We start from the raw sequence: 25,880 nt of genomic DNA, 5'->3' as shown, positions 1-25,880 counted from the left end.
TGCTCACCATGGGGCTATTACTGGGGTCACTGGCTGTTCGTGCTGCTTCTCCGCTGTTCTCCGTGAGGGTCGTGCTTGTTCCGTGAGTTTCTTCCTTCCGTTCTTCTCGGTGAGTCTCCGTTCTCCGTGCCCTCAGTTTTCTTGCTTCTGACTTGCGTGGTTTTCCAGTTTCCGACTTCTGCCTTGCATGAGTTTAAAACCCAAAAGTTGTGGCCAGTTATACTAATCCTGACCCGTCCTATCTCCCGCCAGATCTCGGGATCTCTTTGTTTCAAAGATAGGTTTCGAGATTTCTCTTTGATCTGCGTTATGTCCGGGGGTACCGGTGATGGCTAGACGGTCTGTTAATCTGTTTCTCGTTGAGAGGTGATGGGTTTAACTGGTTTCCCATCACCTGCCAGGTAGGTTTCTATGGGCTATTGTGCCCCCTTAACGGGATTAACTGTGTAGGTCGGCTTGGGGCATTGTGAGTATGCTGATGTCAGTGCCCCAGTGTCTGGACTTCGACCTGGTTTCGGGGGTTTCTGCACGGCCAATATCCATCCATTGTTCTGGCCGTGGCTTTGCAGAAACCTAGAGACTGGGCTGTGGGGTTTTTGCTTTTGTGGCTGGTCACGAGGTCCCGTGGCCATCTTGGGACCCACGGATTGTGACATCCCTTGGTAAACTGACCACAGCCTATCTCCGCTATCAGCCCGTCTCCCGTGTAAAATGTCCAAACTGCAGCTCTTTGGTTTGGTGTTGATTGCAGAATGAGGGAAAACTTCTCAAATCTTACAATACCTGTACGGCTTTGGAGTGTGGGAGGAAACCGAAGATCTCGGAGAAAACCCACGCAGGTCACGGGGAGAACGTACAAACTCCTTACAGATGGCGCCCGTAGTCAGGATCAAACTTGAGTCTCCGGGGCTGCATTCGCTGTAAGGCAGCAACTCTACCGCTGCGCCACTGTGCCGCCCTTGTCTGTAGGTATCCCCCTCTGCTCAAATCTTTGGATGTTTCTGTGCATTGATTTCAGGTGATCCTCCAACTCCCTCTTCTTCGGACAGATCATTTGCCGCCTTAAAATGATCAAGTAAAGCTATCATCCTAATCTCTCTTCAATCGTATTTATTTTTCTAATGCAACATTCACACTTATACCAATCCAATTATTCCTGTAGATTTTCAATCTGATAAATGATTAGTCACATGCATGGTTTACTCAAGTTTCAATTTACCTAGTTTCCCCCACACACCTTACAACTATTCACAAATAAAATACCAAATGTTGTTTTTTTCAATTGCACAAAATCGCAGAAGCACCATGATGCCTTTAGTTACTTAACTTTACACATACAGCATGGAAACAGGTCCTTCAACCCACAGAGTCTGCATCGACCAGCGATCACCTCATCCCCTGGCACTATCTTACACACTTGGGACAATTTACAATTAACAGAAGCCAATTAACCTACAAACCTGTACGTCTTTGGAGTGTAGGTGGAAAAGGGAGCAGAAAGAGAAAACCCACATGGTCACAGGGAGAACATACAAACACTGTGCAGACAGCACCCATAGTCAGGACCGAACCCAAGACACTGGCGCTGCAAGGCAGCAACTCTACCCCTGCGCCACTGTGTTGCCTGAAAACCTCCCTGCTCCATCAAGAGTCTGAATGCCACATCATTCTGGGTTCCACAAACTGCATAGGCAGCTAATCATCCTTGAACCTAACAATTGCCTCACTCTAATCAAAATAGTTTTGGCACAGATGATGGTGTCAGCAGTTGAATCAGGGGACAAGATGGACAACAGGGACAGACCAGGGTAACAGAGCAGATGTGTGGCCTGAAAGGCTTCATTAAGGATAAATATAATACCAATGCTGCAATTATTCTGGATTTCTTTTTGAGTATCATCAAAAATAAAAGGGACTCAAGATGGAACGGGAAAAAGATCTTGGTTTTCAAAATACTTAGCAACATTTTTCCAGGACCTCAAAGCTCATGGATTTATAACCATTATTTGACCACAGTGCAAGAATGCTATGCAATCAGAATATATCATAAAGTGCACATCTTGTGTGTATTTTAGGGTTGTTTATTTCTTTAGTATGCTTCTTACTGCCAACATTCATAATAATCTCAGATTATCATGATCCTTGACAGTTTATCAATTGATAGGCTGTATATTTTACTTTACAGTTTGAACCACTGAATCTATAATTTTGGTTCTTAGGTGACTGTTTTATCTATTTGTGGAGAGTGGATTGCACAAAAATAAACATACAACATGTTGGTGGCCTGCTGCAATATTAAGGGTCATTCGTCATCTTGTCAAAAGACTGAACCAGTCTATCCCCAAGCTTGACAGCGACGAGCTGCTGATCACAAATGCATCACCAAGATTGCTGGCTTTCCCTCCGGTAACAGTGCATAATGCTTCCTCTACCTCTGGTCAACTGCTTTCAAAATACTTGGACTATTCTAAATGTTCCATCATCCAACCTACATAATCAACTTGTCCAAAGTAAATTAACTTGTGTTCAGCACTTCACACCCCGGTTTAGTGTTTTTCAGTTTAATTTCATTTGCCAACATCTAGATTTCAAAATTCTTATGTATCTTGTCAATTCCTGTCATGGGTTTTCCCCATACTTTTCATCCATTACCCACACTAATACTCCTCTAAGATCCTTTAAAAAAAGCTTCTCATGTTTAGGTACTACTTTGGTATAAAGTGCAGCTGCCAGAATGAAAAATAAGCAAGAGATGATAGTCATAGAGTGTGGAAACGTATTATAAATCTAATTTGTTTAATTGACCAACTAACTGGAAGTTGACCATTTAGTGCATTCAGTTTTTTTTAATAGCTTATGGTTATTAGATAGTCTAGGGCTTCTTGCCTTTTCTTGTAATTTGGCTAATTTGTACAAAAGAAAGTTACTTTCAAGGCAATCAACAAGAGCAACTGGAGAATCCATTTATTTGTCTGTGGAATGAATGAGGCCTTCTCGGTCCAACATATTACCTTGATGTGTTCTTCCAGGGTACTTTTTGTCACATGCAAGCAACTAAATTTTTTTCATGGCTTCGTGGGCAGTGGATATAATTTCTTTTGTGCTAATGTTTTAATGTCTTCATTGGAAGACAGGAAGTTTTGTTTATACTTTTTGCCTGTTGATTGTAAAGTTCGTGCTCTTTCCAATTCCGAGTTGTTGCCTTAGCCTGATCCCAACCTATCTCGTGCTCTCCAAGTTGATCCTTCATCCCCACTCGCCCACGCCAACCAACATGCCCAATCTACACTATTCCCACCTGCCGTGCTTGGCCTATAAACCTATCCATGTACATTCTAAGGAATAAAGTCCTAGCCTACTCAACCTCTCCCTATAGCTCAGGCTCTTGAGTCCTGGCAACATCATCACACGTCTTTTCCTGTGACTTTTCCATCTAAACAACGTCTTTCCTATAACAGGGTGACCAAAACTGAACACAATATTCTAAATGTGGCTTTGTAGTGGGTCCGGACGCAGCAGGAATCAGGTAAGACACCAGGTAAGGATTAACAATGACTTTAATGCAGCATCAGAACATCCACTCTCTTCAGCCCCTGGGCACCGCCACAGGACCCCCCCCCCCAAAGAACCGGAGGCACGAAACGGACAGGGGACGTACGAGACGACCAGCCCGTGTGCGCACCACGGCGGTCGCAGGAACCGGAACCACCCCGCCAGGGGAAGACAACCGCGGGGACGCTGGGGGTAAGGGCCGGGACGCAGGACGACCCCGAGGGCGAGGCCGCGCCAGTAGGACCGGCTGGCTAACGTCCACGTGCGCCGGCTTCAGCCGCGAAATAGAGACAGTCTCAGGACGACCCCCCATGTCCAAAACAAAGGTGGCAGAGCCACGCTCGAGTACCTTGAACAGTCCTTCAAGTGCGGACGCCCAGTAAAACCCACGGCAACGCGTCAACCCAGTCCGGGCCAACGAGCCGGGCCTTCAGGGCAGCCTTGAGCTGGCGGTGGAAACGCTCCACCAGGCCGTTCGCCTGCGGATGGTACGCCGTGGTGCAGGTTAACCCCCAGTTAACTGAGCCATGGCCGACCACAGTTCGGAGGTGAATTGCGGCCCCCAGTCAGACGTGATGTCGAGTGGCACCCCAAATCGGGCAATCCAGTGTCTTCAGTCTCCCGCACGAGTAAACTCTAGCCCCTTCAGGCAAACCCCGTAGCACCAGACCCCTCTACAGCCCTGTCCACTCAGTGCCGAGGGGGATGACCCAGGGAGTGGCCTAATCCCCCCTATCCACTCAGTGCCGAGGGGAATGACCCAGGGAATGGCCTAACCCCCGGGCACTGCCACAGCTTCACCAATGTCTTATACAATTGAAACATAACTTCTTAAAGTCTATACTCAATGTTCTGACTGAAGGCCAAAGTGCCAAACGGACTTTTGTGACATCTGAAAACTTGCTAATCATGCCTTGTACATTCTCATCCAAATCGTTGATACAGATGACAAACAGCATTGGGCTCCTAGCGCCAAACCCCGAGGCACACTACTAGTCACAGACCTCTGGTCTGAAAAGCAACCTTCCACCATCATCCTCTCCATCTATCCATGAAGACAATTTTCTATCCAGTCAGCTCTCTGCTTGGATCCCGTGCGATCTAACCTTCCAGAACAGCTGATCATGCAGAACCTTGTCAAATGTCTAACTGAAATCCATATGTCTACAACTCTGCCCTCAACCACCTTTTTCGTCACATCGTCAAAAAAACTCAGATTCATGAGACACGATCTCTCATGTACTAAATTGTGCCGACTATGCCTTTTGAGCCATTATCTATCTAAATGCATGTATATCTTATCCCTCAGAATACTCTCTAGTAACATTTCCAACCACAGATGTTAGACTCACTGGTCTGTAGTGCCCAAGTTTTTTTCCTGCAGCCCTTCTTAAATCGAGGCACAACATTTGCCACCATTCAGTCTTCAGCACCTCACCCATATTTAATGAAGACTCAAATCTCAGCCAATAATTTCCTATATAGCTTTCCACAGCATCTTCGGATATATCTGATCAGGCCCAGGAGATTTGCCCAGCTCAATACACATCAGGATCCTCAGCACCCCCTCGACTGTAATACTGATTGCCCTTAAGACGCATCAATTGACTGCTCCAAGTTCCCCAGTCTGCGGGTCTTTCTCCACAGTATAAGCAAAGCAGAGATAATGAGTATCAGCTGAGGACCTTGGCCATCCAGTGTGGTAAATATCTCAGCTTCATGTGTGTAGGTTTTGCCTTTGCTGAAAAATGCTAAAGCTATTTCTCATGGTTCCTATTCCTATGTAATTGAAATAGTCAAAATAAAAACCAAGTTCAAGGTCACAAGTCTTTAATCATCAAATCCCATTAAAAAATGTCAATAATACCAATAAGCACTTGGACCAAATCTAGTCTGCTTTCATAATTCATATGCAAGTGCAGTACAACTGCTCACAAAATAACAACCCTAAAATCTTCCTACATTGTGATAATACATACTCACATGCAGCAGATCATAAGGCAATTCAATATAGTCAATATTTTATCCAAATAATCTTAGTTTTAAATATTACAGTATAATTACTACATTTACATTCTTAAATCTCAATATACATTCAATAATCGCAAAACATCTTTCGAAAAGATATTCTGCTTAATTCAAAAATGGCCATTTATAAAATCATGAACACATTTTTAATTATCACACAGTATTCTTTTGCACAGATTCAATCATCCATTCATTAAATATTTTTTCCATCACATTTCTTTCTTGCCAACTACCATTATTAACTGTAGGAATAATTTTTTCTGGTTTAACCCATTGTACAAATCTCTTCATCTCAAGGTAGCTGCTGTGTTCACTATAAGGTACACCTACAAGAAATGGGAATTCCAAAAACGAAAAAGCAAATTAATAAGGGACTAATAATAGATAACCCCACACCACTATAAATATTAATTGTTATTTTGAACATATCCTTAACATTTTCAATAATTTTTGATGTGCCAATGAACACTTGTGTAAACTAAGGTAGACACAAAATACTGGAGTAACTCAGCGGGTCAGGCAGCATCTCGGGAGAGAAGGAATGGGTGACGTTTCGGGTCGAGACCCTTCTTTTTTCCTACACTTGTGTAAACTATCATGGTTTAATTGTGTTTTTTTCGCTATACTCTCGCTTATTTTCTCACTGAAATCATGACTATAGATTAAGTTATTTTTTTTAGAAAGTGAGATTGAACAACAAATTACAAGAATTTTTAACAAAATTGAAACTGTTTATACCATTACTTAATTCAAACATAAATAGGGTCTAATTTTCCATATTTTGGTACGTTGCTTATTGTAAAAGTAAATTGTATCTGAACAGAAAACTATACTTCTGTACTTTTACTAAACACAATTCTTAAATAACACAGAATACTTCCACATGGCTTATTAATAATGTACCAACCATATATAGCAATCCTTCCTTGGACACGAGGCTTGATGTTAAGAACTGGACCACTCTGGCGCGAGTATGTCCATCCAGTTGGTTTGAATGCTACAATTTGGTCATACTGTCCTGGAAATTTTTTCATATGTTCTTGTAAACCCTAAACAGAAAAAGCAGATGAAACAAAATGATAAAACGATCAGATTTTGATCATTAACAAATATTACCTGTCCAATGTAATTAAAAATTTATTCACATTTATTCCTATTTTTGATAGGAAGTTAATTTACATACGTTATCAAGAGCAAATTAAAAAGTTAGAAAGTTGAAAGCATGTTAAAATTGATTTTCTAAAGACAATTTCAAGCAACAGCATGTTCACAAACTTATGCCTTCCTGCGTGGTAGTTCAAAGCTTCACTCCAAACACCCGATTGTAAAATCTAAGCTGCTAACTTTAGCAAGTCGTTTCAGTGCTCCCATACCTTTACTGGGAACCTGACTGCTTATTCAAGTGGGCCTGAAAGAAAATTACAGTAAAATGGCATCTCAAGACTTTGTCAGTACCAGAATCAGGTTTGCTAGAGTTTTGCATATTATTCCTCTTGATATCCCAATGCACGTTTAATTTGTTTTTAAGATGTTACAAATCACAATTTTTTCCGTAGAAAATTTAAAATGTGTGCGAGAACCCTCGTAAGATTAAAGGGTGAATAGGGAGCAATGCCTTGTTTGGTTCCAGGAGTGCATAAGAAATATCAATCATGAGTCAGATGCCCAACTACCAGGATTTCTGCAGCGTTAGAGCATATTATTGAAATTTTACTGAAGAAAAGACAGTCAGTTATCTCTGGTACACTGGCCATTATTTCATTCTCAATCAAAACAATAATGCAGATCATCCAATCATCAAAACACTTCTTGTGGAAGTAAATTGGTCACTATTTTTATATCACAATACTGATTACACTTCATATGTACAACATTTGTATTAAAGTTGTATAAATGTTGGTGAGGTAGCATTTGGATTATCAGGTTCAATTTTGGTCACCCTGCTATAGGATGGATGTCATTAAGCTGGATATTGCCTGGGCTTGAGGGCCTGAGCTATTGGGAAAGGTTGGGCAGGTTATTCCTTGGAGAGCAGAAGACTGAGGGGTGATCTTACAGAGTACAAAATCAGAGAATAGATAGGGTGAATGCACAGTCATTTATCCAGGATAGGAGAATTGAAAACCGGGGAACACAGGCTTAAGGCGAGAGGGAAAAGATTTAATGGGAACCCAAGGGTTTTTTTCCCCACTCAGATAGCGATGGGTATATGGAACGACCTGCCAGAGGAAGTTGAGGCAAGTATTACAACATTTACTTAGACATGTAAATTGATAAGGTTTAAGGGGATAGGGGGCAAACACAGGAGATGTGATTAGCTTAAAGGGGGTATCTTGGTTGGCAAGGACGAGTTGGTCTGAAAGCCCCGTTTACATGTTGTGTGACTATGACTCTATTGACTGCATGAAGCCTTGGGATTTTCTGACATGAAGAAAGGTGCTACAGAAATGAAAGCCTCGTCTTATTACTTAATCCTGTATCTGTACACTGCGGACGGCTTGATTGTAATCAGATACTTTTTTCACTGACTGGATAGCACACAACACATGACAATAATAAACCAAACTAAACTCAGTGGGTCAGGTAATATCTCTAGAGAACATGGATAGGTGACATTTCACCAAAATGTCACTTCTCTATGTACTCCAGAGATCCTGCCTGACCTGCTGAGTTACTCCAGCACTTTGTATCCTTTTAAATGTTGCCTTGCCTACTGTCAAATGTTATGGGCCCGAGGTTAAAATCTCACTGATATTCAGAGTAGTTTAAAAATTATGATTGCTTTAAGGATGCCAAAATTATTAGAAATATAAATGGTCTTCAATTGCAATTTGATTAACTGGGAGCAAATGGAAGTTCACTGTTCCCCTCAGAACCTCTGATCAGAGCCATCATGATTAGGACCTTTATCAGCTCATTGATTATTGTGCACTCCTTCATACATCATGATAGTATGAAACCTATAATATCTAAAAGCAAGATTTGAATCTGACTGCAGCACAGCCATAAAAAACAGAAAATGTTAAAAACACTCAGGTCAGGAAGCATCAAATATTTTTACTTCCCCAACATTTCAGGTACAAGACTATTCAGCAGAACGGGGAGAAATAGAAAACACATTAGTTTTAGATGCAGAGAAGATGGAGAAAGAGTGTTTAAAGGCATTAATTCTAATGGAGTGACCCCAAGAGAGTTAATGTAAAATTAAAAGCAGATTTCATGCGTTATTAATAGCCAGGGCTGTGGTTCATGCTCAGCGTCAGGCTATACAAATGGACAAAAAACAGCCACAAATCAGATGGGAGACATGCAGAAATGGCCAGTTTGGTCTGAGACAGAAATTGCAAGTTACATAAAGAAGGAGAATTCAATAGAGTCTGGAAGGCTGCAACATGCCCAGGTGGAAAATGTTTCTCAAGCTCCAGTTGGGTGTCATTGTAACAGTGCAACAGGCCAGAGAGGTCAAGGTGGAAGTGAGATAGAGAATTGAAGGGGCTGGCAATCAAACCTCGTTGTTCCTCTGAACTAAATGCAGATGCTCCACAAAACAACCATCTGATTTGCAATGTTCGTCCCCAACATTTCTCTTCCTGCTGGACTTTTCCTGCCACCCCTGTTTTTTGGACCTTTTTATTTCCAACTGTCATCAACCTTCTTGACTTCTCCATTCCCCTTACCCACTCCAATCTCACCTCATTTGAACACAGCCTCCGCTCACTCAACAATCCCGACATGGCTATTAAACAAGGAAGATTCTGTTCAGAATCAGAATTACCTTTATTGTCATCCAAAAAACAAGTCTTTTGGATGAGATTTCATCACCCACAGTCCCAGTAAGAGCAATAAAATAAGCAATTACACAGACAACCACAAACCAACACAAAAAAAAAAGAAAGAAAATTCATCACGGTGAGTCTCCTCCAGTCACCTCCTCACTGTGATGGAAGGCCAGAACGTCTTTTCTCTTCCCTGCCGTCTTCTCCCGTGGTCAGGCTGCTGAAGTTGCCACGTTCCAGGCCGCGCCAGACGGTGGAAGGTCCGCAGCGGACCGCCCCAAGCCCCGCGATTCAGGGCGGGCAAAGACGCTGCCGCTGCACGTCGGGGCGGTCAGGGCTCCCGACATTGAAGCACCCTCCGAGCAGAGAAAAACCGGCGGCCTATTTCAGGCCGCGCCGGACGATGAAAGGTCCACGGCGGGCCGACCCAAGCCCCACGATTCGGGGCGGGCGAAGACGCTGCTGAGCTCCCGATGTCAGCCCCCACCCAGGTAGCTGCGAGCTTCCGACGTCCACGCGGCCCGCGCCAAAGCCTCCGAAGGCGAGTCGCAGCCGCTCCCGCAGCCTCCGAAGACAGCCAACTCCGCAGATGGTAAGTCCGGTCCGCGGGCTCTGCGAACCAGAGCCCCAGGTGGTCCCAGCTGGAGGCACTAGCTCCAGGTGTTTGGCCGATGGTAGGCCGCAGCGGGAACGGAGACACGACCCAGAAAACAAAGGTCGCGTCTCCGTTCGGAAGAGACAATTTTACAGTCCCCCCCCTCCCCACCACACATAGTACACAACCATAAAAAACACTACATCACATCTAAACACTACAATTAAGACAAACAACAAAAAACACAAAGAACAAACGGACCACAGGTACGCCACAGCTACTAGGGCAGAGCCGCTATTTTATAGATGTACTGTGCTCAAATTTCCAGCATCTGCAGCTTTTTTTTGTTTTTCATTTACCACCTTTATTTTTCTTTGAGAAAGCATGCTAGTTTGTGTAACGGGAGGGGGAGGGGGAAGAACCAAGTGAAAACAGCATATTTCACTTTAAATTTGAAATTACAGGTTTAACCACTCTTGGAGTGTCCTTTTATCACAATGAAAAAGCTCAGACACAGGGCCTGGTTTTATAATAGTTTCCCACAGAATTCAGTCAAGTGTGCCACTTCAGGGTCCAGCCGACAATACTCTAAAGGACGACTTTTTTCTTTGAAAAGCAGGAAGTTCTTCTGATGTTCTGGCCAACATTAATCTTTCAACAAACACCATCAAAACAGATTAATTGGTCTTTCATCATGTTGTTGAGGAAAGTGCTGTCATATCTCTCTACAAACTAAAGTTTCAGAATTCAATTGCTTTGTAGCAATTTAGGACATCTGTAAGACAATTGAAATACAAGCACTTTTTTTAAATTTAGCATACGTCAATTAGTCGAATTGCAAAGAAAGGTACAATATTGTAAAATAAAATAACACCCTTATTGATAATCCAAATGTACACTTGGACATTATATTGAAAATCTCAATGAATACACTTTCAAAATATTGCAAATCCAAGAAAAGGCAAAAAATGAATATTTCCTCTTTATTAGTGGGCTATTAATTGGTGCAAATATGCAGAAAGATTTTCATTGTTTTAGCACCTTTCCTAATCTCAATGTTCCAAAGGAGTTTCCTGTAACTCCTGCAGCACCATTGTCACCGATGCATTTTGCAGAGTTTATGTGCATAGCAAACTTCCATCAACAGTTTAGTGATAATGATCAATCTGATTTTAGGTTTGTTGACTAAAGCACTGTTTTAGACCCCTGGGATAACTTGCACACTATACTTCAAAGTAATACCAGGGGGACTTTAACACAAAGTTTGACCTGTAAATTGGTATTTTTGAAACCGTAGTACTCTCTCAGCACTGTACTGAACTGCAAATCTCGACTTCTAAATTTGTGTTCTTGATTCCACATCTATTTAATTCAGTAAAAACTACTCTTTAAGCACCAGCAAAACATTAATAAAGAGTGTTATTTAGTTTAGAGATACAGCATAGAAATTGGCCCTTCAGCCCACCATTGTTCACCCGTTCTCATTAGTTCTATGTTATCCCATTTTCACATCCACTGCCCACACACGAGGGGTGACGTATAGGCCAATTAAGCTACAAACCTGCAGTGGGAGCACATGCAAACTCCTCACAAGCAGCACCTGACGTCGGGATCGAATCTGGGTCTCCGGCTCAATGAAACAGCAGGTTTACTAGCTGTGCCACTGTGTTGTATCGTTCGTTTCTCATCAAAATAAATTTATTAATTAAAAATCCAAAAGGGGAAATATTCCACGAACATTTGCTGCCATTAATTAGGGAAGCTGATCTGATCAGTGCATAACCATAAAACTGGGAGGTCAATACTTTGTAAAGTACGGTACACCATAATTATCTAGATTACCAAAGAGCAATTCCACACTAAAATCTACAAACTACTTGCAATTACTGAATCAACTATATTAAAAATGCAAAAGAAATATTCCAAAAACTATAGATAAAATAAAAACTATTAAGATATCCACTTAAAGAACACATTATCATATTTTCAAGTGACTCATTAAATAATTAAAAATATTATTGTTACCTTATATGGCTCATGCTCAAATTGCAGGCAATATGGTCATGCTGTCTAGATTCATACAAATACAAGTTCTGAACTTTTTTTAAGTAGGAATAAATAACACACTACTGACAACACATTTACAAAGTGGTCAAAGTTTGATAGTCAATGAGGGGTACATAACTTTAAGCAAAATTCAAATACACCATAAAAATGTAAAAAATATATTATCAACATTTATATCAGCCACACTGCTATTCTATGCTTCTTCTGGATTAATTATCATGGAGATCAACATAATTTTTCCTGTTGTACAACTGCATTCTGTTCTCCAAAACCTAAATATATTACAGCAGAAATCCATGTGATAATTGTTTCGATTTTTTAACGTGAACAAACATCTTTGCAATGCCAATTATATTGTAAACAATAATTTAATACTTCATTTTTTTTAAACCTCTGAGTAGGATAAATATCCTATCTTGTTAAAACAACTTAATTAGCCACTATCAACTATCTCAGGAAAACAAACTCAGGAAGTAAATGGAGGATATCCCACAGAGACTAGTAAAATTTAAGGTTCTCTCTCACGTGAGGAGATTCAAATAACTTAAGTATTTTGCCCAGCTAAAGACTGTTTCAAATGAGACAAGATTCCCAGCTTCTACTTTTTAACCTCTTCAATACAAATACAAATGTTGCAAGAAAACACTTTGAAAATCGTCCCCTTTCGTGCAGAATTTAAAAGGCAACACTAATTTAGCACTCAAATATTTCTCACTATATTAGTCTAGTCCAAGTATTCCATAGTTTCCATGTGGTTAACAGCAAATACTGAGCATGAAATGTCATTAGAGGAAACCTAGATATCATGACTCAATCAAGGATAGCCTTGTTTTTGGCTGCCTCACCCCAAATTGTAAGATTATTTTTCTGAATCCATCTCTCCCTCTAGATTTAAACGGACAATTTTAGTGAGTCTTTCGGACCGTGTCTTAACACGGTTCTCTGAGCAAGTAATGCTCCTGTGATTCAAGTGAAAGTACCATGTTGGCTGCTGCTCAGTGAAAAAAAGAATAATAGTTGAATAATTATGAAAAGAGGCAGTTTCAAATAAAACATTTCCAATTTAATTAATTAAATGAACCCATTTCCCTTAGTAGGGTGGTCAGTAATCAGAAAACAAAGATTTAAGTTGATCAGTTGAAAGAGTAGAGAAGCTCAGAAAATAAAACTCACTCAACAAATTGTGGTGTCCTGGAAGAGTGGTGAAGGTATAAATCCTCATTATGTTTAAAAAATATGAATAAACAATAGAAGATTTATAAACGGAAGAGCCATGGAACAAGAGCCAGGAATAGAATTCCCTGAAGTGCATTTTTAGATAGCATGGATATTATGGTCTGAATGGCCTTCAGCGAATTACCTTTACATTCAACCACCCAGTACTCTTCCTCCCTTAAAAGTCTGACATAAGTATATGCTGTTATAGTCACAATGCAAGATGGACAAATTCTACAGTTTACCCTTAAAATAACTATTTAGTCATTAATTTTCAACATTACATTTTGCTTAATTTAAGTTATTTGGCCAATTTATGCACAAAAATCACTGAATTAACACGACACACAGCGTATCAGAGAAATAAGATCATAGAGGAAGTGCCGAATAATAATAAAGGGAGGCAACTACGGTAGCAACTTGCAAATTCCTCGGGAAGCTGAATGAAGTTGGTTGTGGAGTGGGGAGGGTGCGAAGAGGGGGGTGGTTGAAGGGCAAAGAGCGCGAATGTTTACTCTGTCAGGATGGAAAGGGAAAGATAACATTCCAAAATATTCGAACCATTCCACCAGCTCCACGTGCTGCTTTGACGTGGTTCAGCAAGTTCCACATGAAAATAAATCCTTGTCCCTTTTACAGTTACCAGCAGTGAGCTAGGTTTACAGAGCCTGATGAAATTAACAACTGGTCCAGAGGGCAAGTGTGCTTCAAGCAATTCTTGAAAGTCAATAGGGAAGGTCTCCCCCTACTCCACATACAAACCTCCTTCACAAGCTCCACCTTTACAACCACTCAAACTGGCTGTCTATCAGTTAGGAAAGAAAAAGTGAAATCATGTTTTATGTTTACATTTCCCAACTGATACAAGGAATTTAAAAATTAGTTTAAGTGGCATTCATTTTAGGTCTTCTGTAGGAATATGCGAGATGAAATTGAATTTTTAAATAAATGTTTAAACAAAACAAAGTTATACATGGTACGGCATGAGTACTCTGCCTCCAAGCTGTATGTCAACCCATTAAGTAAGCTACGTGGATGATCCATCCATACGTTTGGTCAAAGACGCCCCCCAACCCCCCCCAGAATGTTGATGGTAGGACAATTAGCAATGTGATTGTATTGATATTCAAGAGAATTTACTGGATATGGTCAATGTCTGGCACTTTTGTGGGGATAATGTTACTTGCCACTTATCAGTCCACTTTTTGTGGATGTACAGATCTTGTTGTATGTTATGGACTGCTTCATTATTGGAGCAAGTGCAAAAATAGAACATTTCAATCACCAGACATACTCAATTTTGACAATATGAAGGAAAGGTCATTAAATGCAATAGCTGTAGATGGCAAAGTCTATGATACTATTTTAAGCCATCCTTGTACTAGTGTCCTGGAGCTCAGGTGAGCTGCACAGTTAATAGAGGGTTCTCAGTGTTGGCATGGATGACTTGGGCTTAAAGATTTATTTCCATGCTGTATGATCTCACTTCCAATCTTTCTGTTAGTGGGAGCTTTCCCATTTATTGCATAGATTTTAAACTTTAGTGGGCCCTAATTTAGCACTTACCGTTTCTGTCCATACCAATACTGCAGATCTTTTTCATTGTTACCGAGAAGGACAATTTTGGAATTATACCTTTTGAATAAACTCCACGTAAACTGTGTTACAACCAGATACAATGAAAAATCTTGATGTGCTAATGCTTCAATGAAGCAAACTATTGAAATTCTGATGCCTTTATCCTTTTCTTCAGAACTGGGTAGTAAATATTACCATAAGTTAATAATTTGAGAAAAACAGCTAAAGTTAATATTACATATGCCCTCTTCTTACAGATTTGCCAATCTACAGAGGCAGAGCAAGGGATAGAATGTTGTAAGGAAAACTACTTTATAAGCATTTTTTTTAAATTTTACATTAATGTCATCTAACGAACTGAATATTCAGGGTTATACGTCCTATAGAAAGGACAGGAAGGTGGGCAGAGGTGGGGTATCTCTGTTGGTGAGGATAAAATTCAGTCCCTTGCGAGGGGTGACATAGGGACTGACAATGTAGAGTCACTGTGGATAGAGTTGAGGAATTGTAACGGTAAGAAGACACTAATGGGAGCTATCTTTAGGCCCCCAAACAGTAGCCCGGATATAGGGTGTAAGTTACATCAGGAGTTAAAACTGGCACGTAACAAAGGTAATGCCACTGTGGTTATGAGGGATTTCAAATATGCAGGTAGACTGGGAAAATCATGTTGGTTCTGGACCCCAAGAAAGGGAGTTTGTAGAGTGCCTCCGAGATGGATTCTTAGAGCAGCTTGTACTGGAGCCTACCAGAGAGAAGGCAATTCTGAATTTAGTGTTGTCCAATGAACCAGATTTAATAAGGGAACTCAAGATAAAGGGACCACTATATGATTAGTTTTAAACTGCAATTTGAGAGGGAGAAGGTTAAATCAGAAGTGTTAGTGTTACAGTTAAAAAAAGGGGACTATGAGGGCATGAGAGAGGAGTTGGCCAAGGTTGACTGAAAAAGGATCCTAGCAGGAATGACAGTGGAACAGCAAAGTCAGGAATTTCTGAAAATAATCCAGAAGATGCAGGATCATTTCATTCCAAAGAGGAAGAAAGATTCTAAGGGGAGTAAGAGGCAACCTTGGCTGACAGGGAAGTTAGGGATAGAATAAAACTAAAAGAAAAGATGTATAACATAGCAGAGTAGCGGGAAGCCAGAGGATTGGGTAACCTTCAAAGGACAACAGAAAGTAACAAAATGGTCAATACGGGCTGAAAAGATGAAGTACGAAGGGAAGCTGGCCAAGAATATAAAGGGCAGTAAAAGCCTTTTTAGGTATGTTATGAGAAAAAGATTAGTAAAGGCAATTGTGGGTCCCTTGAAGGCAGAAACGGGTGAAATTATTATGGGTAACGAGGAAATGGCAGAAGAGTTGAACAGGTACTTGGGATCTGTCTTCACTAAGGAAGACACAATCTCCCAGATGTAATAGAGGACAGAGGATCTAGGGAGACAGAGGAACTGAAAGAAATTTGCATTAGGCAAGAAATAGTATTGGGTAGACTGATGGGACTGAAGGCTGATAAATCCCCAGGGCCTGATGGTCTGCATCCCAGGGTACTCCAGGAGGTGGCTCTAGAAATTGTGGATGCATTGGTGATCATTTTCCAATGTTGAATGGATTCAGGATCAGTTCCTGTGGATTGGAGGATAGCTAATGTTGTCCCACTTTTCAAGAAAGGAGCAAGAGCAGGGAATTACAGACCAGTTAGCCTGACATCGGTGGTGGGGAAGATACTGGAGTCAATTATTAAAGAGGTAATAACGGCGCATTTGGATAACAGTAAAAGGATTGGTCCAAGTCGGCATGGATTTATGAAAGGGAAATCCTGCTTGACTAATCTTCTGGAATTTTGAGGATGTGACAAGTAAAGTGGATGAAGGAGAGCCAGAGGATGTAGTGTATCTGGACTTTCAGAAAGCCTTTGACGAGATCCCACACGGGAGGTTGGCGAGCAAAATAAGAGCATGTAGTATTGGGGGTAGGGTATTGACATGGATAGAGAATTGGTTGGCAGACAGGAAGCAAAGAGTAGGAATAAACGGATCCTTTTCAGAATGGCAGGCAGTGGTGAGTGGAGTGCCGCAAGGCTCGGTGCTGGGGCCACAACTATTCACAATATATATTAATGATTTAGATGATGGATTTAGAAGTAAATTAGTAAGTTTGCAGGTGACACAAAGCTAGGTGACAGTGTGAACTGCGAAGAGGATGTTAGGAGGTTGCAGGGTGACTTGGACAGGTTGAGTGAGTGGGCAGATGCAGTATAATGTGGGTAAATGTGAGGTTATCCACTTTGGCGGCAAAAACGAGGCAGATTATTATCTCAATGGTGTGTAGGAAAAAACTGCAGATGCTGGAATAAATTGAAGGTAGACAAAAATGCTGGAGTAACTCAGCGGGTCAGGCAGCATCTCTGGAGAAAAAGAATGGGTGACGTTTCAGGTCGAGACCCTTCTTCCGACTGATGGTGTCAGTCTGGTGACATCTCAATGGTGTCAGGTTAGGTAAAGGGGAAGTGCAACGAGACCTGGGTGTCCTTGTACACCAGTTACTGAAAGTAAGCACGTACAGCAGGCAGTGATGAAAGTTAATGGCATGTTGGCCTTCATAACGAGAGGATTTGAGTATTCAGGATTCAGGATATCTTTATTTGTCATCCAAAAAACAAGTTTTTTTGGACGTGATTTCGTCATCCACAGTCCAACAATAAGAGCAATAAGATAAGCAAATTACACAACCCCAAACAACACAAAACACACAAAAAAGAAACATCCATCACAGTGAGTCTCCTCCTCCATATAGGAGCGAAGAGGTCCTTATGCAGTTGTATAGGGCCCTGGTGAGACCACATCTGGAGTATTGTGTGCAGTTTTGGTCTCCTAATTTGAGAAAGGACATCCTTGCTATTGAGGCAGTGCAGCATAGGTTCATGAGGTTCAACCCTGGGATGGCGGGACTGTCATACGAGGAAAGACTAGGCTTGTATTCACTGGAGTTTAGAAGGATGAGAGGGGATCTTATAACGATGTATAAAATTATAAAAGGATTGGACAAGCTAGATGCAGGAAAAATGTTCCCAATGTTGGGGTAGTCCAGAACCAGGGGCCACCGTCTAAGAATAAAGGGGAGGCCATTTAAAACTGCGATGAGAAGGAACTTTTTCACCCACAGAGTTGTGAATTTGTGGAATTCTCTGCCACAGAAGACAGTGGAGGCCAATTCACTGGATGAATTTAAAAGAGAGTTAGATAGAGCTCTAGGGGCTAGTGGAATGAAGGAATACGGGGAGAAGGCTGGCACAGGTTGCTGATTTATGGATGATCAGCCATGATCACAAGGGCCTAAGGGCCTCCTCCTGCACCTATTTTCTATGTTTCTAATAACAAATGCACATAAACATCACAGATTGAAGATTTTGAAAAATGCTGGTCATGTGTAATTTAATGCAGCCTATGCTTTTTAATTAAAATAAATGACCGAGTCAAACAAGTTTTTGCAGTTTATCAAATGTGGTATGGAACTAGTTCAAAGTTACATATTGATAGAAAACAATAGGAGACATTAGTTACGATGAAGAGCTTTCTTACAGTATGCAACACTGACCAAAGTAAATAAAGTTAGTATATTTAATTGTTCTTAAAAAATATTCAAGGGAAGCAACAACAATTCAAACAATTAAACGATGATTATTACATACAATTGAAAAACATCTGGAATCAAAGCAAAAAAAATTGAAGTACTGTTATCAAAATTAAAAAATGCCACCCCTTATCAGCTAATTTCACAATGTCAAATCAGCTTTTTTTTTTTTTTTTTTAAAGCCATGCAGTAAAACTGTACAAAGAGACAAAATTGAAGGTGAACATCCTCCCAGGCTACATTTCAATTAAGTTAAATAATATCTATTTACATTATTATTTTCCATTTACTAGTCAGTTCTTTAACATTTATTTGAAAGATATGAGCAGAATTGACCACACTTACATTTAATGTCTGCCTGTCATTGCTCCCAGTGAACATTTCAAAACCAATCCCAATGCTGGAGTACAAGGACACATCAGCCAAAATGGGAAAGGTAGCAGATTTCCTTCCATAAAAGGATATCAGCAATCCAAAAAGAATTTTACTGCAGCCCCACCACAACTGATACTTTTATTTTGAAAAGCAAACTTCAATTTAAATTCTACAGCCAGTGTTTTCATCTGAATTGCATCTTTGGATCATTAGCCCAGGCCTCTAAATTACTGATTGAGTAACAATCATGATCCACTACAACCCCCCAGTTCCTTGTGAAACACCAAATGCAAATAACTTACTTAAAATAACTTGGATCAAACTTCAAAATGTATTAATCACTTGGAAAGCAAAAAGTCATAAGCGTAAACTCATGCTACAATTATATTTGAAAAAGGCAACTGCCAGATGTACTTGCAAATATGTGCCATAAATTCTCAGATAGTGGACTACAAGAAAGGCAGGCATTAGACAATCAGAATGAAGGAAAAAAAACTATTCTTTAAAAGCGTTTCAATGATGTTACAGTCAACTGGCTTGGGGTTCAAATGCACATTTGACTCTAAATGTGATCCCTCCTATTTTACAAGTGCAATCCAGTGTGAAGTTTGAAAAGACAGTGGGGCAAAGTCATCAGTTTACATTTGCTATACACTCTCATATCTCAAATTACCCATGACAAAGACACGAAGAAATAAACTTTATCAGGAAGGATGAGGGTTCCAGTATGAAATGATCTCTGCCTCCCAAACAGCAAAGTTGAAGACAAAAGTCATCCAAAATTAAAAAGGCAAATTATAATCACATAAGAGGATCTATCAGTCAGGAGGGCAAATTAAATGTTCAGAACAAAGTTGCTAGATTGCCTGCTCCAGCTGGACTGCAATCTTATCACATAAATAATTGTAGTACATTGCATTTTTTTAACAATGTCAACCAGATTTTAGTTTAGTTTAGTTTAGAGATACAGCAAGGAAACAGGCAGATCAACCAGATCGGCACCGACCAGTGACCCCCGTACACTAGAACTACACTCTGGGGACAATTTACAATTTTACTGAAGCCAATTAACCTACAAACCTATACGTCGATGGAATGCAAGATGAAACCCAGGGAAAAACCACAGTCATGGGGAGAACGTACAAACTCCAGACCGTATACGTAGTCAGGATCGAACCCAGGACTCTGGCGCAGTGAAGAAGCAATGTTACCACTGTGCCACCGTTCCATCCTTTGCAATGATGATTGCATATATCTTTAGATTCAAATAGTTAAAATATGCCAACAGAATTATTCTTGTGTCTACTTGCTCAAATACCCTTCTCTAGCAGGTGTGTGTTAAATCATCAGGAAAGCATCTGCTACCACCTTCAGCAGAGAGAACAGCCTTCTCAGAAGATTTTGTTTAAACAAGCGTTCAGAAGCAAAAATCACAGTTCGCATTATCAAGGATAACTCGTGACTGTGGGGGGAAATAGTCCAATCATGGAGGGCTGCAGCAGTTAGGTCTGTGGCAGACCCCGTCTCTGAGATGCTGTGGGAAAGGGAGAAGTCAGGCAGAGTGATTGAGATAACTAGTTAGTTAGGGGGGCAGACAGGAGATTCTATGGCAGTATTTTGTTTCTACAGCGTGTGGCGAGTGCCTGGAACACACTGCTGGCCATGTGGTTGAGGCAGATATGATAATGGCATTTAAGAGACTTTCGGATAGGCATTTTGCTATGCAGTGAACGGAGGATAAGGATTACGTGCAGGCAGATTACAGTTCACCTTGGCATCATGTCAGCACAGACATTGTGGCCTAAGGGCCTGTTATTGTGCTGAACTGCTCCATGTTCTATTGCTATCTAGCAGAAAAAACAATTTGCATGCACAAAACAACATTTTATTTGAAATTTATCACATATATTTGTTCTCTTGCTAAATAATATATGCACAATGAGTTTTATTTGTTCATAATATAACATAAAACACTACAGCACATAAATAGGCTCATCAGCCCACAATGTCCATACCAAACATGATGCCAGGTTAAACTAATCTCTTCTGCCTGCACATCGTCCATATCCCTCCACTTTTGCATCATGTGCCTATCCAAAAGCCTCTTTAAATTCCACCAACCTATATGCCTCCACCACCAACCGTGGCAACATGTTCCAGGAACCCACCATTTAAAAATCTTGACCCACACATCTCCTTTAAATGTTACATAGTACTCCAAGACAATAGATAATAGACAATAGGTGCAGGAGGAGGCCATTCAGCCCTTCGAGCCAGCACCGCCATTCAATGTGATCATGGCTGATCATTCTCAATCAGTACCCCGTTCCTGCCTTCTCCCCATACCCCTTGACTCCGCTATCCTTAAGAGCTCTATCTAGCTCTCTCGAATGCATTCAGAGAATTGGCCTCCACTGCCTTCTGAGGCAGAGAATTCCACAGATTCACCACTCTGACTGAAAAAGTTTTTCCTCATCTCAGTTCTAAATGGCCTACCCCATTATTCTTAAACTGTGACCCATAATAAACAAAATAGTTCAATATGCATATTATATATACGTATATATACATATATAGACACACATACATACATTTATATTTAAAAACAAATAAACAAAAATAGTGCAAAGACAAAAATAACGTACCCAAGTCTATGTAGTTGTGGTGGTTATAGTGTTTAATAGCCTGATAGTTGTAGGGAAGCAGCTGCTCCCGAACCAGAAAGTTACAGGTCTTGCCATTACTTGTATACTTCCCCTCACTATATATTCAACTTCCCAAAGAGCAACATCTCACACTTGCATAATTATCAAACATGCTTTTGTTGCAATTTCTAGTTAAAGTCTCCAGTTATTCAAACCAATTATAGTCAATGCTTAATGGCAATAGCCCACGATTCCTTGGAGAAAAATGAATTCAAGGCAACTTACCTTAAAAGTAATCTGCATCATTGGCAATAAATGAAGTTGAGAGCTTTTCCAGTCCAAAGTGACCACAGAATCTATCTGTTCCGAGTTCAAGCACCGTAGAATATCAAGCTTATTTTTAGTAATACAGACTTTACATCCAAGCACCTCTGCTATGGCTTTAAGAAAAATGACAGACAATAATTAGTAAGGCTTCTTTAATCCCCCCCCCCCCCCCTTGGAAATATGCAACAGTTACAATTATGAATTTATTTACTGGGTAATTACAAAACAGAGCAAATTAGCAAAGCTAAAATAATGCAATATTTACACGTGAACAAATTTTACACAACTACAGATCTCAAAAGATTCTTTTAGAGAAATATTACTCTTTAGAAATTTACACATGATATTTTGGTCACATCTGTCCATTCTGTTTCATCAGGATGTCCGGAAATTAGAGATATCAATGGGATGGTAACTTTGATGGAATCATATTGTAAAGCACCCAATAGTAAGCGAGAATTACCGAGATTGCCGATGGCTGTAACAATAGGATCATAAAGCAGATGCATTGAGTGGAAATCTCATCTTGAAAAGGATGGTGTGGAATTTCTTATGTCTATCCATGAAAGTTTTCTTAAACAAGATATACAGGGCTCTATAAGAGAGGGTGCCACATTAGACGTCCCATGAGGGAACAAAGTAAGGCAAATATCTCATGTGCCAATAGGGGAACAGTTTCAAAATGTTGGAGTTTCAAAATAGCCATGGAAAAAAATAGGACTGATCCACGTGTAATCTCTAAACTGGGGCAAGGCCAATTTTGAAGATATTAGACAGGAACTGGCAGAGGTTGTTTTGGAGATGCTGTTTACCAGGTGAATGTATATCTAACAAGTGAGAAGCTTTTAAGATTGGGAGAGTTCAAGGACAGTATGTTGCTGTTAAAATGAAGAGGCAGGTTTTGGAAACCTTGATGATGAGGGATATTGAGGGTCATGTCAGAAGAGGCAACAAATCCCTTGAGAAATACAAGGAATGTAGGAGAACACTTAAGAGGGAAGTCAGGAGGGCAACAAGAGGACATGAGATTGTTCTGACAGTTATAAAGGAAAATCCCAAGAGATTATACAGTATATTATGAGAAAAAGGGTAACAAAGGAGGAAAGAGGTTCCCTTATGGATCAATGTGGTTGTTAATATGTCGAGCAGCAGGAGAATGAATACTTCTTACCGAGAAGGTAATGGAAGCAAAAAAATGAGGAAAATGAGTAGTCATGTGTTGGACCACATCAGAATTACAAAAGAGGTGCTAGTAGTCTTAAAGAATATTAAAGGTGAGTAAATCTCCTGGGGCTTACAAGTGTATCCTCAGACATTGTGGGAAGCTCAGGATGAAATTGCTGGGGCCCCTGGCAGAGATATCAGCATCATTTTTAGCTACGGGGAGGTACCATCAGACTGGAGGGAGGCTAATGTAGTATCTCTACTTAAAGGCTGCAGGGACAAGCCAATAAGCCTGACAGTTCTGATAGGCAAGGTAATAGACAGGATTCTGAACCTAGACAGGATATACCAGCATGTGGATAAGCAAGAACAGATTAGGGATAATCAGCATGGCCTGGTGTGAGGGAAATCATGTCTCACACACTTAAGACATTTAGTCAGGCAAATGGACAGGAAAGGTTGAGAGGGATATGGCACTAGAAAAATGGAAGAATAAGCATATTGGCATATTTTGCACCATGTTCTAAATTCTCATAAAATCTTTACTTTTGAAAGAAAAATCACATTTTCACTGTGCTGTCATCTTTCAATTTTCCATTTTTTCCTGTTATCCCTTGTTATTTCCTTCTGAAATACTGGTGTAGATCAACAAAACTTAGTTAATGCACCCAAACATTTAAAGCATTTCAGAGAGATGCAAAATGATTTCCTTTATTATTCTTAAATTTATAAATTTAATGAGTCTGCTCCAGCATGTAACAAGATCACGGTTATCTCACTGTAAACTGAGCTCTGCATTCTCAGTCATCAGCGACAACCTTTCGCATCTAGGTTATAGAAAATCAATTTAGCTCTACCTTAAAAATATTTAAGGACTCCACCACCCTTTGAGATAAAGTTCCAAAGGCACAACTGTCGAATGCAAATAAAACCTCTTAAATGGCAACTCAGTTTAAACCAATGAGTCAATTCTAAATTATCTCACGAGGAAACAAAGCTTCTGTTTTCACCCTATACAGATCTTGATCTATCCGCCAGGTCTCTTTCCTCTATTCTGAGCTTGATACAAAGTCAGCCTGCACAACCTTTCCTGTATGACTAAATGTCCATTCTAGGCATTAGTCTAGTAAAAATGTCTTACAGCATATTAACATTCTTCATGAAAAAAAGACTAATGCCTTGCACTGTTCTCTGTATGCGATCTCATCAGTGACCTATACAATTGAAACATAATCTCTCCACTTTTGCATTAATTTCTCCTCCCTGCAAAGAATAACATTCCTAATAACAAACTTTCCTAATTATTTGCCATGTCTGCATACTGGCCTTTTTAGTATTATGCATTAGGATCCACAAACCAGAGTCTGCAAACACTCACCATTTTCAGATATGTGGCTAGAATCACATTTATGCTTTATTGTATAGTTGTACAGTTTTTGCTACTTAATTTTACATGGAAACAAACTTTATTAGAAGTACTGACTATTACCATACCATAAATTATACAGAAGATATAACAGAAACAGTTCTATGAAACGGCATTGCGAATGCATATAATTAACTCACTTCAAATTGATACAAACAGCTTTTGGGTATTGGGACACGCAAGAGAAATGAAAAACATTTACATGCATGTATGTATACAATGATTATAGATGGAAGCCTTACCGAGGAAAACCTTCTCTTTTCCAATTGAGTATGTACCACAGACAATCAATGTCCTAGGGTTCATTGTAACAGTTTCAAAAGCAATATTTCCCACAAATTGGATGGCTTCTTGTTGAGAAGGAAAGGTGTATTCTGGACTGCAATATCTACCAATTTTTAAAAAATGCATTCAAGATAGGTTATTTAATCAATGTGGTCAACATGAATATCCCAAATATCTACATTATACAAGCCCTCTTATTCTCGTTACTGTTATTTTGAAGAATATTCCAGACACAAGCGGACAGCAGTTCTAGATTAAAAAAACGTATTATTTCGAGTAGATATTACTCAGCATCCACTGAACAGACATCAAAATCAGCACATTGCCTGATTTGCAGTAAAATGCAATTCTGCAATTCTTTTTGTCATAGTTTGGAAATCTGCATAAAATTGTTAGACAAAGCGCAAGTTCTAGGGATTTTGAATTGGATTATGACAAAACTATCTGGAACATCTGTGGATACCCTTTGCTATCATGTGCTCCAGGGAACCGTTCATTACCTTATGGGGTCACCCAGCTGTCCTATGCTGTATGGCCCAGCTCCCCTCTCCATACAATCATTGCATGTTCTATCTTTCAATTAATGACACTTAAACTAAAATACGCGAATATGCAATGCTACAACCACAAACAAAATGACAGCAGTTGATTTACTATACAAAGCCAGTGAGAAAGGCATTGTACAATACCGATTTGAAACGAGAACACTTTATCACAAATATATACAAGCAACTTCCCTTACGTGGTATCAAGATAAAGAATGTGAATTTTTTGATCCATCAGATGAGAATAACGCTCCATAGAGGAATTAGCTCGAAAATCACCAGTATGCAATAGTGTCTTGCCATTTGGAAGTTGGAACAGCAGCATTACAGCACCCGGACAGCTGTAGAATAAAAATTTAGAGAAATATTTAGAATATTTAAAATCCTGCAATTCTTCACCCAATAGTATAATGGGAACACAATCATGAGGACAAAAAAAATCAGATTTCACCAACATGATTTTTAGGCGTCTAGGGACGAGTAGGAAATGTAGTAGCACTCATTCAAAATTTTAAAACACTTTTTAATTAATAAAGCATATAATACTGAACCTCAAGGTTTCAGAAAATGTAGTTAGGGTGGCAGAGATAGGAACACCATCACAAACACAACAACAATGAGATGTACTAATGTTATAAAAAATTATTTGCTTATATTATTCATTATAA

General features: G+C 40.0%; 1 protein-coding gene across 1 annotated transcript in view; it reads right to left on the bottom strand.

Annotated features, from left to right (window-relative positions):
* Positions 1 to 5,385: 5,385 nt before the first annotated feature.
* The window catches only part of dclre1a (DNA cross-link repair 1A (PSO2 homolog, S. cerevisiae)), a 48,680-nt gene continuing 28,185 nt past the window's right edge, over positions 5,386 to 25,880 (bottom strand). The window contains exons 5-9 of the mRNA XM_078413469.1: positions 25,410 to 25,553; positions 24,625 to 24,770; positions 21,751 to 21,905; positions 6,488 to 6,629; positions 5,386 to 5,906 (exon numbers count right to left, since the gene is read on the bottom strand). Coding sequence (XP_078269595.1) covers positions 5,734 to 5,906; positions 6,488 to 6,629; positions 21,751 to 21,905; positions 24,625 to 24,770; positions 25,410 to 25,553 — 760 coding nt within the window. The 3' untranslated portion in view covers positions 5,386 to 5,733. The remainder of the gene's footprint in view (positions 5,907 to 6,487; positions 6,630 to 21,750; positions 21,906 to 24,624; positions 24,771 to 25,409; positions 25,554 to 25,880) is intronic.

This window comes from Rhinoraja longicauda, chromosome 16 (genome assembly GCF_053455715.1).
Source record: "Rhinoraja longicauda isolate Sanriku21f chromosome 16, sRhiLon1.1, whole genome shotgun sequence".
Lineage (NCBI taxonomy): Eukaryota > Metazoa > Chordata > Chondrichthyes > Rajiformes > Arhynchobatidae > Rhinoraja > Rhinoraja longicauda.
Note: the sequence above shows the minus strand (reverse complement) of the source record. Positions and strands in the feature narration are given on the sequence as shown.